The 12,799-nt window shown below is 55.1% G+C and overlaps 1 protein-coding gene across 1 annotated transcript; it reads left to right on the forward strand.

The window, feature by feature from the left end:
- On the forward strand, nt 1-12,016 carry KCNK6 (potassium two pore domain channel subfamily K member 6). Its single transcript, XM_080829090.1, has 3 exons — nt 1-701; nt 7,576-7,971; nt 8,110-12,016. Exons 1-3 carry the CDS (start codon nt 380-382, stop codon nt 8,331-8,333), a joined length of 942 nt encoding a protein of 313 aa, XP_080685216.1. The 5' UTR covers nt 1-379; the 3' UTR covers nt 8,334-12,016.
- Nucleotides 12,017-12,799: the final 783 nt, after the last annotated feature.

A 12,799-nucleotide genomic window follows, 5' to 3' on the forward strand; every position in this document is an offset into this window, starting at 1 on the left:
AGTTGGGGAGCGACTTCCCAGTCTGCCAGAGGAAAAGAGTGGAGATTTTCTCTAACTTAGGGAGCCCAGAGTACTGGGAGGACGAGAGGGAAGGAATGGAGGAACCCCTCCACCCTGTCCATCCTGTTGGTGTCCTGGGTCCCGCAGCGCGGGGCTCCGCCCTCCCGGCGCTCCACACCTGGCGCTGGGGCGTGCCTCAGTTTACCGGAGGCGGGGCCTTCCCCCCCACACCCCTCCCCTTTTCCCTCTTCCTCTTCGGGGCGCCGGCAGCCGCGCCTCGAGCCCTGCCGGAACTGAAGCTGGGCTCCGGGCGGCCGGGAGGCGGGGGCCACGTCAGCGGGGCGGCGGAGGCGGTGGAGAGCAGGTCGCGGCTGGCGCCATGCGGCGGGGCGCACTCCTGGCGGGCGCCCTGGCCGCGTACGCGGTCTACCTGGTGCTGGGCGCGCTGCTGGTGGCGCGGCTGGAGCGGCCCCACGAAGCTCGCCTCCGGGCCGAGCTGGAGAAGCTGCGCGAGGAGCTGCTGCGGCGCAGCCCGTGCGTGGCCGCCCCGGCCCTGGACGCCTTCGTGGAGCGGGTGCTGGCGGCCGGACGGCTGGGGCGCGCCGCGCTCGCAAACTCTTCGGGGCCCGCCAACGCCTCGGACCCCGCCTGGGACTTTGCCTCGGCGCTCTTCTTCGCCAGCACGCTGGTCACCACCGTGGGTACGTGAGCGCCGCCCCACCTGGGGACCCGGGCGTCATCGCGAAGTACTCTTATCCCGACAGATCGCTCCCAGTCCGCTCTGGGACTAGGATCCCCCAGGAAAACCCCCAACGAGGACCTAGAGTGCGCACCGGCGAGAATCCCCCCTTTGGTGAACCCCCATCGAAGCCCTTCCTCCCAGCAGGAATCCCCCAACACGGTTCCCTTCGGGGCTAGGGCTGCCCTCAGAGTACCTTACAGGGAGCATTTGGGACCCCATTCCTCTGCCTGAACCCCCTTGGAGACCCGTCCCGTCCAGTCCCCTCTGGGCCTAGGATTATGTTCAGAGACCTCCAGCGAAAGCCCAGGACCCTCCTTCGGGGGATCCTCACCCTCTCTGGACCCGGACCTCAGACACGCAGGGACCTCTGTCCTTGTCTCTGGGCTCAGACTGCCATTCTGTCCACAATGTCTCCTGAGTGTCCAGATATGTCCCTCGGGGATGCTCCTTGGGAAGTCCTACCTCAGCCTCCTCCTGGCCCTGCTGCCCCAGTGAGGACCGTGAATGTCTACATCCTCTCAGGGCACCCCGTTGCTAAAGACAGCACTGCCAGTACAGATCCCTCAACAGGGACCTGGGCCCTGATGGGTGACTTCCAACCCCCTGGACCTAGACCACTCCCCAGCAAGGGCACCCTGCCCTCCTCCAGACCAAGGACCACCCCTCAGCCTCATATTCCCCAGCAGGTAGCCCTGACTGTAGATACAGGACCCCTCCATCGTGACATCTCCCCTGTATTGGGAGCCTTAAGGCAGGGGTTTCCTCCCAGTAGGATCATCCCATTCCCTCTGAACCTGGGGCTTCCAGGTCGGCAGCTCCCAAGGGTGGATGTGTGAGAGGGACCTGCCGTGGAGGCAGCTAGAGCACCCTCCGGAAAGGACCTCTGACTTTCCCACCAGAAGCCTCTCAGCCAGGACTTCCACCTCTGCACTCCCAGAACCAGTTCCAGCAAAACTTCTAGCACTTTCCAAACTAGGGACATCTCCATGGGGGCCTCTTTGAACCCAAGAACCCCTAGATGAGACTCTCGCCACTCTCTGGACCCTGGAACCTTCAGTAAGAGCCCCGGAACCACCTAGACTTTCTATCAGGAGGGACCCCGGCGCCTTCCACACACACTGTCATCGAGAGCCGAATCCCGCTTCACACCCCCCCACCCCCCCATGCCAGCTGAGAGACTCTGTTCTCTTGCACCCATTACTCCTGTCCCGGGACCCCCTGCCCACCCTGGACTTCCTAAGAAGGGGAATCTGCTGGGGACCTGACATCCCTCTAGTCTTCTCCAGACCCACAAGTGGGACCTCCATCTCCACCCCAACACTGCTCCCCTTGGCTTTGGACCGGAAACTCTCCCCTCTATCAAGGACACTCCAGGCCCTCAGCACCCTGGAACCCTTCTCAGTACCCACTCGTGACCTCTTTCCACCCTTCACACTCTCAGCCAGGACCTGGGACACCTGCCCCCTCCCATCATCCCTTTAGCATTGTCTACTCCCATCACATCCCCTCAAGCTTCCATAGGCTCAGAAGCGCCCTTGCCTGAGGATTCCCCTCCCAGTCCCATTTCATGATTGGCAAGATGCCACCAGCAGTGCCTGTCCCCTCCTTCCTTGGGACTCAGGACCCCAGCCCTAAGCCAGGATCCATTCTGAACCAGGACGCTGGCCTCTGATTTCAGATTACTGACTCCCCTTCTCTGAACGCCCCTCTCCACCAAGTGGAACTGACCCCCTCCCCCCAGCCCTATTCTAAAAGTCCTTTCCTGCTTCAGTGCCCAGACCTGGGAAATTCCTTTGTCATTAGGTTCTGCTGGTCCACCCACTGCCCTTCCCCAGCCCCCAAACTTCCTCTTCACCTCTACTAGGGATTTGGACTGGGGGAGGAAGCTGGGACAGGCCCAGGCTCTTAACTCCTCCTCCTCCCAGAAGTAGCAGGTGGCCACCGGCTTGGAGCTCTGTGGTGTGGACCAGCAAACCAAGACCACAGGCAACAGGGCTGGGTGCTTCTCCCAGACTCTGTTCTACCCAGCTGGCTGGGCCTGCCCGACCTGCTCCTAGGCTTCATGGGGTCCCTTCAGCGTCTCCCTCTGCCTCCTCCCAGATCCTGGCTTCTGGGAAGTCGTCCCAGCCAGGACAGGTGCAGAAGCCAAACTCAAGGCAGGCACAGCCTGGGTTTGCCTTTCTGTGCAGCTGTTGCTCCTCTGGGCCTCGGGGGTCGTTGCTCATCTCTGAAATGGAGATCGTAACAGTCCCCACATCACAGTAATCACGAGACCTATAGAGGACTTGGCGCGGACGGCCTTTGTCTCGGTCAGCACATGGCCTTGAGAGGCAGGTACCATTCGCCGCCCTGTTTTCTCACCGATATACACTGAAGCCCAGAGCGATTGGACAGTTTGCCCAAGACCGCACAGGTAGGGACGTACAATGTGGAGAGTTGAGCTGACGCCACGAGGGCTCAGAGTCCCGTGCTTTTAACCAACACACCACGTGGGCCTTCCTCGGCTTGCACGGAGAAGGGTGATACGCGTGTGTAGTGTGGAAGGAAAGGTTATTTTGACATTTGTTAAAAATGGTAGGTTTTTGCCGTAGGGGAGAGAGACTGACCTCAACTCCAAACATAGTGAAGGCAGCTGGAGATTTAGAGCCGAGGGTGGCCTCAGGGGTTCAGTGGTTGGAAAAATGACTGAGCGGTGACACGGAGGGGAGGAGGAATTCTTCCTAAAGTGGCTTAGGATCACTGCTAAAACTCGTCACCGACTGACCGTATGGTCAAGGAGGGAGTCCTTGTCCGCGGGAAGTGCTGGTAAAAAACAGCAATAATGGGTTGTCATTATTGTCTGTGAACCCGGAGCCCTGAATGTATCGAGAGAAGCAGAAAACCAGACATGATTCAGAGAGCGTCCTGGTTGTGTCATAGGCCCGCGTCTTCTGAGGAAGACCTGGGCCTGGACTCTACCGAGGCACCGCAGAGGGGCCAACGTCTGTAATCGAGGCCTTGGTGGAAGGGTCAGCCCCCCGGAACTGGGAACCGAGAGGGGAAGTGAGCATTACAGTCACGTTAACTCTTCCCATGCCCTTGCTCAGTGCTGCGCCCTGTCCCAACCAGGGAGGGTTACTGCACTCATCCTTGAAGATGGGGGCTGTTCATGAGCCCATTTGGCGGTACTGGGGGCCAACTGGGGCTCAGAGAGGAGAAGGCACGTGACCAAGGTCAGGCACGGAATATGTGGCAAAGCCTCGATTGGCACTCAGCTATTAGAGGTGGTCGGTGAAGGCTCACAGCTTCTGTTCTATGTGAACTCTATGGTTTTTCTGTTTATAAGGTTTTCGTGTCATTTGCAAACCTGTCATTTCAGCTGGGCTGCCGGAGTTTCTCCATCCAAATCCTTGTGATTAATGAGGGTTGGAGCCATAAGTGATAAATCTCACAGAACAGTTGCTTATATAGATGAAAGTTATTTCGTGCTCACATTCAAGGTTATCAGTCCAAGGCCAGAATGGTGCTGCATGGTCAGAGACCCTTGTGGTCCTCTGTGCAATTTCCATTCACAAGGTCACCTCATGGTCCAATATGGCTGCTCAAGTCCAGCCTTCATGTTTGTGTTCCAGCCAGCAGGAGGACAGGAGGAGGAAGGAAAGAAAGGGGATAGGCATCCTCCTTTTTTTTTTTTTTTTAAAGATTGCATTTATATGAGAAAGAAAGAAAAAAATAAGCAGAGGAGGAGGGTCAGAGGGAGAGAGAGAAGCAGATCCCCACTGAGCGGGGAGCCAGAAGCAGGCTTGACACTGGACTGGAGTTTTGGAGGGTGCCTGGGTGGCTCAGTTAGCTGGGCGTCTGCCTTTAGCTCAGATCATGATCTCAAGGTCCTAGGATTGAGCCCAGTGTCAAGCCGGCTTCTGGCTCCCTGTTCAGCTGGAGGGGCGGGGGTGTCTGTGTATTTTAACACAGTTTTTAAAAACTGGGGTAAAAAGAATCCTCTGAGGGGCACCTAGGTGGCTCAGATGTTTGGACATCTGCCTTCGGCTCGGGTCGTGATCCCCGGGTCCTGGGATCGAGTCCTGCATCGGGCTCCCTGCTCAGTGGGGAGCCTGCTTCTCCCTCTGCCTCTCTCTCTCTCTGACTCTCAAGAATGAATAAATAAAATCTTAAAAAAAAAAAAAAAGAATCCTCTGAGTTTTGCTGGTCACCCAGAATAAAGACATCCCCTCCTCCCTTGCAGCTAGGCATGACTTCCGGAATAATTTCTGATCAGTGAGTTATACATGAGAGAAGCAAGTGACTTCTAGACATTTTTGTCCAGCAAACACATAAAATTTACCATCTTAACCATTTTTGTGCGTACAGTTCAGCAGTAGTAAGCACATCCAGACTGTTACACAACCATCACCTCCATCCATCTCTAGAACTCTTTTCATCTTCCACAACTGAAACTACAGGGGGGCCTGGCCAGCTCATTCGGTGAAGCGTGCTACTCTTTCTCTCGGGCTTGAGAGTTCAGGCTCTATGTTGGGCACAGACCTTCCTAAAAAAAGAGAACACTGGGGCATGTGGGTGGTTCCGTCGATTAAGCATCAGACTCTGGATTTGGCTCAGGTCTGATGTCAGGGTCATGAGATCGAGCCCTACGTCCAGCTCTGCCCTGCGTGTAGAGTCCGCTTGGGATTCTCTCTCTCCCTCTGCCCCTCCTGGCCCAGGTCACGTGCGCACTCTCTCTCTTTAAAAAAGAGAGGAAGAGGGGCGCTTGGGTGGCTCAGTGGGTTAAAGCCTCTGCCTTAGGCTCAGGTCATGATCTCGGGGTCCTGGGATCGAGCCCCGCATCGGGCTCTCTGCTCGGCGGGGAGCCTGCTTCCTCCTCTCTCTCTGCCTACCTCTCTGCCTACTTGTGATCTCTCTCTGTCAAATAAATAAATGAAATCTAAAAAAAAATTAATTAATTAAAAAGAGAGAAAGAAGGAGACCTGAAACTATACCCATCAAACAGTATCTCCCCATTCTCCACTCTCCGCAGCCCCTGATAACCACCATTCTACTTTCTACTTTCTGTTTCTATTTCTATGAACTACTCGAAGTACCTTGGATCAGTGCAGACATACAGTGTTTGTCTTTTTGTGACTAGCTCGGTTCACTGAGCGTGATGCCCTCAGGGTTCATCCTGCTGTAGCATGCCTCAGAATTTGCTTTTTTCCGGCTAAATAATATCCCGTTATATGTATATCCCACCTTTTGTTTACCAGTCATCTGTTGGTGGACCCTTGGTGGCTTGGTGTTTTGGCTGTTGTGATCTCTCTTCAGGCCTGGCTTCCGGTTCTTTTGAGAAAGGACAGGCGAATGCCCGCTTGTGTGTGCGGGTTCCGCATTTTCTTATTGATCACAGGGTGAACCCATGGTCATTTTGGCATCACATTTATTTTTAAAGATTTTGTTTTATCTATTTATCAGAGAGAGAGATTGAGAAAGAGAGAGAGAGAGCACATACATAAGCAGAGGGAGCCGCAGGCAGAGGGAGAAGCAAGCTCTCTGCTCACCGAGGAGCCTGATATGGGGCTTGATCCCAGGACCCTGGGATCATGACCTGAGCTGAAGGCAGCCACTTAACTGACTGAGCCACTCAGGAGTCCCTTGGCACAACATTTTACTGTCAACATAAACCAGGGCCCTTACCGCCCCCAGTCATATATCTGACCCTTTGATTTTATTTATTTGTGGGGGGAAAAAAAGAGATTTTAAATTACACATGGCCGAAGTGGGCCACTGTCCCCCATACCCAAACTCCCTTTTATCTTCTTTCTGTTTGCAGCACCCACAGCCACACCGGCCTTCCCTGCGTTCCCACAGCCCTCCGGGAGCCCAGTGGGGCTCGTCACACCCATTTTAGAGAAAGGGACATGGAGGTTCTGAGCTAAGCGTAAAGCCTGCACCCTTCATTCATTATTCTGACTATAGATCGAGGGCCCGCTCTGGGTCAGATGCCAGGGCTTTGGCAGTGAGTGAACCAAACAGACAGGAGCCTCTCCTGTCCTGCAGCTGCACTCTAGTCACAAGAAGGATGCCAACCAAATAAGTAAACCACATGGTTTACCAGAAGGTTGAAGCGCTATGAAAACAAACCAAAAAAAAAAAAAAAAGAAGACTTTGGTCAGAGGGTGTAACAATTTAATAAGGGAATAAGGAAAGTCCCTACTGAAAAACTGACATTTGGGCAAAGACCTAAAGGGAGGAATGGAGGGTACCAGCCCTGGGGGGGAGAGCTTTCCATGGGGGAAATAATGGTCGTGCACTGTGCAAAGGCCCTGAGGTGGGAGTGTGTCATGGGGGCCTTGTGGGTCATGATGAGGACTTTGTCCTTCACTTGAATGGAATGGAGCCATAGAGGGGCTCTAAGTGTGGGAGGATCATGACCTTGCTCAGGTGCTCATAGGGTCCCTCTGGACCCTATGTGTGAGGTGGGGGTGGAGATGGGGGGATTGATGGCGGACAGACTCGGGGCAAGGGCGGGAGTGAGGGAGAAGGGAGACCAGGGAAGGAGGAGGCTGCTATCTTAGATAGGCCCAGGGTTGGGCCTTGGGGCTGGGGTGTTGTGAAGTGACCGGGTTTAGGATCGCATGGAGTTCAAGACAGCAGGATTCCCTGGCAGGTGGAAAGTGGGCGTGAGAGTCATGGATGACAAGGCTCGCGGCCTGAACAGTGGAGGGATGGCGGTGCCATCGCTGGAGATGAGAGGCTGTGGGAGGGGCAGGTTTTGGGGTGAAATGAAGTGTCATTTAGGGTGGCCACAGACCACCCCCAAGAGATGCGCCAGGCCGACGGCAGGATTTCCCCTGCTCCCCCAGGCTACGGGTACACCACGCCGCTGACCGATGCAGGCAAGGCCTTTTCCATTGCTTTCGCGCTCCTGGGCGTGCCGGCCACCATGCTGCTGCTGACGTCCTCGGCCCAGCGCCTGTCGCTGCTGCTGACCCGCGCACCCATCTCCTGGCTGACCACGCGCTGGGGCTGGGGCCTCCGGCGCGCAGCCCGCTGGCACCTGGTGGCGCTGCTGGGCGTCGCCGTGACTGTCTGCTTCCTGGTGCCGGCTGCTGTCTTTGCCCACCTGGAGGAGGCCTGGAGCTTCCTGGATGCCTTCTACTTCTGCTTCATATCCCTGTCCACCATCGGCCTGGGTGACTATGTGCCCGGAGAGGCCCCCGGCCAGCCCTACCGGGCCCTCTACAAGGTGCTGGTCACAGGTGAGCGGATCAGCTGGCCGGGGCGGGGTGGGGCAGGGGTGGGGGGGCACAGCCTTGCCCTGGAGGGTCTCCAGGGTTGGGGGGGGGCCCTGCCCTGCTGGTCTGAGCCTGCCCATCACCCCTCCACCCTCTCCGCAGTCTACCTCTTCCTGGGCCTGGTCGTCATGATGCTTCTGCTGCAGAGTTTCCGTCATGTGTCGGACCTTCACGGCCTCACGGATCTCATCCTGCTGCCTGGTCCATGTCCTGCCAGCTTCAGCGAGTCTGAGGATGATCATGTGGGCATTGTAGGCCCCCAGCCAGAACCACACCAGCAGCTCGCTGCCGACTCCCACCCTGACTATGCCTCCATCCCCAGGTAGCCGGGGCGGGCGCCCTGAGGCTGGCGGGACCCGGCCCACGGCTGAGGGGCCCCTGTGACTGGAGCAGCTCTACTGGACCGTCCTTGAGCACAGGCCTGTGTTCGCAGGCTTCGCGAGGCATTGCCACCAGCTGTCCGTCCTTTGTTGTACCTGTCCCAGGCTCCACGGGGCACCCCCATGGCCCTGTTTCAGGAGCCCCCTCCCTGCCCCTTCTCTTAACTCCCCTAACTCTGGGCTCTCTGGCTTTCCCTCTCACTCTTTTTGTGTCTCATTCTGTCACTGACTCCATCTGCCTCTCCCTCAGCCACTCTTCACTGGCCCATTCTAGCAGTTTCTAGGCTCAGACCTCATTTCTGGCACCCAATGGATCACTATACTTAGGGCAAGTGGCTGCCCCTCTCTGGGCTTTGATCTCCTCATCTGTCAAATGGAGAGAATATATTCATTCATCTAGAACTCCCTCTGTGCAGGCCCCAGGCTGGGCAGCGTGAGGGCCCCAGGAGCGTTGAGGTGCCCCTGGGCCCGGCTCTCCTGGGTTCCCAGTCCAGTGAGGGAGACAGATCTGTCCCCACACAGCGGCCACCCAGGATAGGCAGGACTTCCAAGGAGGAGGCAGAGAGGTCAGCGGTGTGTTCCAGAAAGCACAGGCGGAAGGGGCGGGGTTGAAGGGGAGGAAGCACAGGGACTGGGCCCAGTCCAGCCTGCAAGGTCAGGGAGGGCTTCCTGGAAGAAGGGATAAGGACTCGGGAAGAAGGTGGACCCGATTTGTTTTTCTCAAGTGATGCTAGGGAGCGAGATCTGTGTGGAGGAGCTCGGGCATAGGCCTGTGGGACAGAACCCTCCTCGGCCACCAAACAGGCTGGAAGCTGAGACAGGACCCAGCCTGGATCCGGACGGTGCAGACGGCCCTGCTCCGAGCCGGGACCCCTGCTCCAGCTGTCCCCACCTCCTGAGGCTAACTGTATAAGTAAGGTACACTGGCCTCTGGAGCCAGCCTGCTTGGGCTCAGATCCCAGCTCGGCTGCATCCTGCCTCTGTCCTCGGGGAGTCACTTCACCTCTGTGATTCTGAGTTATGTCATCTGTAAAATGGCCACAATAACAGTAATTACTTCCAAGATGATGTCACAGAGCCGGCCCCGGTATTCTGTGCTTTCTTTGGCCAGGCTCTGCTCCGGGTACTTTACATACAAGGAAGGTAACATCCTCACCGTTTTTGGCAGATGAGGAAACTGAGGCACAAGGTCTCAGACACAGAACTAGGAGGTGACAGGTTTTCTGCGTACTGCCCCCAGATTTGCCTCCTTCCCAGCTGGTACGTCAGAGCACTTGCTGCCATGGGCCTGTCTACGGAACCTTTCCCTCTGCCAAGCCCAGTGGAAGTTATGGAAGGGATGGGGCATTTGTGCTGGACCTTGATAACATTCGGAAAGAAAGGGCACGGGAGGCGCTCCAGGCAGTGGGAACTGTGTGCGTCTGGAGGTAGGAAAGCCTGTCAATGTCAGCTTCAGGCCAGCGGTTTACTGTCACTAGAATATGGGGGGAGGGGGAAGGAAGGAGGAGCAGTGGACATGGGTGGATCTTAAGTGTCCTTAAATGACCAGTTTGGGAACCTGGCCTCTTTCTTGAAGGCACTAGAGAGCCATGGAAGGTTTTTGAGCAGGAGAGGGCTGTGGTCAGGTTTGGGCTTTAGCTGCTGTGCAGAGGTGGACCAGAGGGGGAGACTGAGCTGGGCGCACAGGGGAGGTTGACACAGGAACAGAGCAGGGGACGATGGCGTGGGCAGGGCCAAGGGAAGGGAAGAGGGGCCATGGAGGGGTCATGCCCAGGAGGCCAAGTGGGCAGGCCCTGTGTAGGCCTTACAGTCTTGGGCAAGACAAGGCTGGGGAAAGGCACAAGGATGGTTGGCTGCCCCTGAGATAGGGACCTGGGAGGAAAAAACACATTTGAAGGGAGACACTGAGGCTTGTTTGGAATATGGTGGGTATGAAGGGCTAGAGGGGCATCCAGAGGAAGGCATCAGAAGCTCTCAGGGTGTGGTTGAGGCCAGAGACAGATGGGGGAAGCGAAGCCAGGAGGGCAGGTGTGGCAGCTCTGGGTTGGGGGAAGAGAGAACACCAGCCTTGAGAAGTCAGCTTTAGGGTATTTCTGTATCTATATCAGTAAGGAAACACTTGTGATGAGCACTGGGTGTTATATGGAAATGATGAATCACGAAACTCTACTCCTGAAACTAATATTACACTAGATGTTAACTGACTAGAATTTAAATAAAAATTTAAATAAAAACTTGAAACATTATAAAAAACCAGGGAAAGATTTGGTCTCCAAGTAACAAGATCCTGACTGGCACTGGCTAAAATAACGAGATGATTGTATATTGCCCGTCACTAGAGTTGGGGAGAGCTCTGGGCAACCATACAATCCATAGCTCCAGGAGGATTTTATGGCCTGAGGTTACCAATCTCTTTATTCTGCCACCTTCAGCTGAAGGCTTGGCTCCACATGGGCTCTCCTCATGGCCCTACAGTGACTGCCACAGGTCCAGACATCACAACCAGACACGATCATTTTTAGTGCAAGACGAGAGGGGCATCTCTTGCCATATTGTCTCTTTGGAAGCAAGGAAGCCTTTCCCCCAAAGTCTCCCCGCAGAGACTTCCTCTTCTCATTGGCCAAAATTGGCTTACATGGCCATCCTGAACTAATCCTTGGCCATTGTGATGGAGCCACCACAATTAACTTGGATTCCTCAGGATTCCCCCTGCCACCTGGAATTGAGGCTGAGCCTGAGATTTTGGTCTGGAGGCTGGTGATTGGACTTCTATTAGAAAGGCAGGAGGGGCAGGACGCCTGGGTGGCTCAGTGGGTTAAAGCCTCTGCCTTCTGCTCAGGTCATGATCCCAGAGTCCTGGGATCGATCCCCACATCGGGCTCTCTGCTCAGTGGGGAGCCTGCTTCCTCCTCTCTCTCTGCCTGCCTCTCTGCCTACTTGTGATCTGTCTGTCAAAAAAAAAAAAAAAAAAGGCAGGAGGGGGAGAATGGGCAGACATTGATTAACTAAGCAGTCAGGGTCATCATGTGCAGTTGTGCAAGTCGGGAACTACATAGGGGATGTCTGGCTGGCAGGGTGGAAACAAACAAGGGCTGAAGTTCAAGGCTGAAAATGACCCAAAGGGACTCCTCACTGCTTCTCCTTCCAGATTCCTCTAGAAAAAGAAATCAGGCCCCGTTTAATTCAAGACATGGGGGGGGGGAGGGGTCAGATTTCAGGCTAAAAACTCAAAAGGTACAAAAGAGTGTGCAGTGGAAAGTCAGTCTTTCTCTAGCACTCAGGCTGTGTTCACTGATTTTGCAGGTTTTTCGGGTAAATATCAGCAATATGTATGTGCCTATGTGTGTCATTTATTTTTTCCTTCACTCTGCTTGAGTGAAGGAGTGAAGGGAAGGTGGTTAAAACCACAGACTCTAGAGGCAAAGTCCCTGGGCATAAGTCTGAACTCTCTCACTCCCAAGCTCTGTGGCTTTGGGCAAGTGATTTCACCTTCCTGTGCCTGAGTTTCCTAATCTGTAAAATGCATTGATAACAGCACCTACCTCACGGACTTGTTTGAGAATTTAGCAACTTAATATCTGTAAAACTTTTAGACCAATGTCTGGTACTCAATAAATTGTTGACTAATGATTATTATCCTCTTTGCTGCACCTGGCTTTTTTTCTTTTTTCTTCTTCTTTTTTTTTAATGTAAGACATATGATATACAACTTTTTTAAAAGATTTTTTTTTTTTTAAATTCAGTTGAGTGAGAGCTCAAGAGCATGAGCAGAGGGGAGGGTCAGAGGGAGAGGGAGAAGCAGACTCCCCGCTGAGCAGGGAGCACAACGTGGGGCTTGATCCCAGAACCCTGAGATCATGACCTGAGCCAAAGGCAGACGCTTAACCCACTAAGCCACCCAAGTGCCCCACTAAGATTTTTTTTTTTTTTTTTTAAATATAAAAGCCTGATGGGGGGATGCCTACGTGGCTCAGTCAGTTAAGCAACTGCCTCCGGCTCCGGTCATGATCCCTTGGTCCTAAGATCGAGTCCCGCATCGGGCTCCCTGCTCAACTGGGGGCCTGTTTCTCCCTCTGCCTCTGCTGCTCCCCCTGCTCCTGCTCGTACACTCTCTCTCAAATAAATCTTTAATTAGTTAATTAATTAACAGCTTGATGGGGGCAGAGGACGAGTAAGGGCTGCCGGAACAACCGGTAGGAACTCCTTGAAGATCTTCCCATCACAAACTCTCATCTCTGGCGCCCTCAGCCCTCCAGGCCCCTGGCGCCAGGGTGCTGATATCGCTTTCGCCGCGCGGCCAAGTCAGAGGCGCTGCTAAGTCACTGGCGCTGCTTGGGACGCGCGTTACCGTGGAGACAGGCGCACGAGGCGGGCAGGTCCCGGCAAAGGCGGAAATCGGTTGCGGAAGTTTG

This window comes from Martes martes (genome assembly GCF_963455335.1).
Source record: "Martes martes genome assembly, chromosome: 17".
Lineage (NCBI taxonomy): Eukaryota > Metazoa > Chordata > Mammalia > Carnivora > Mustelidae > Martes > Martes martes.

Excerpts from the sequence above, each read along its gene's own strand:
- KCNK6 (XM_080829090.1), top strand. The coding sequence starts at position 380 with ATGCGGCGGGGCGCACTCCTGGCGGGCGCCCTGGCCGCGTACGCGGTC. Across the intron at positions 702-7,575 it reads CACGCTGGTCACCACCGTGG|GCTACGGGTACACCACGCCG; the intron begins GTACGTGAGCGC and ends CTGCTCCCCCAG. Across the intron at positions 7,972-8,109 it reads CTACAAGGTGCTGGTCACAG|TCTACCTCTTCCTGGGCCTG; the intron begins GTGAGCGGATCA and ends CCCTCTCCGCAG.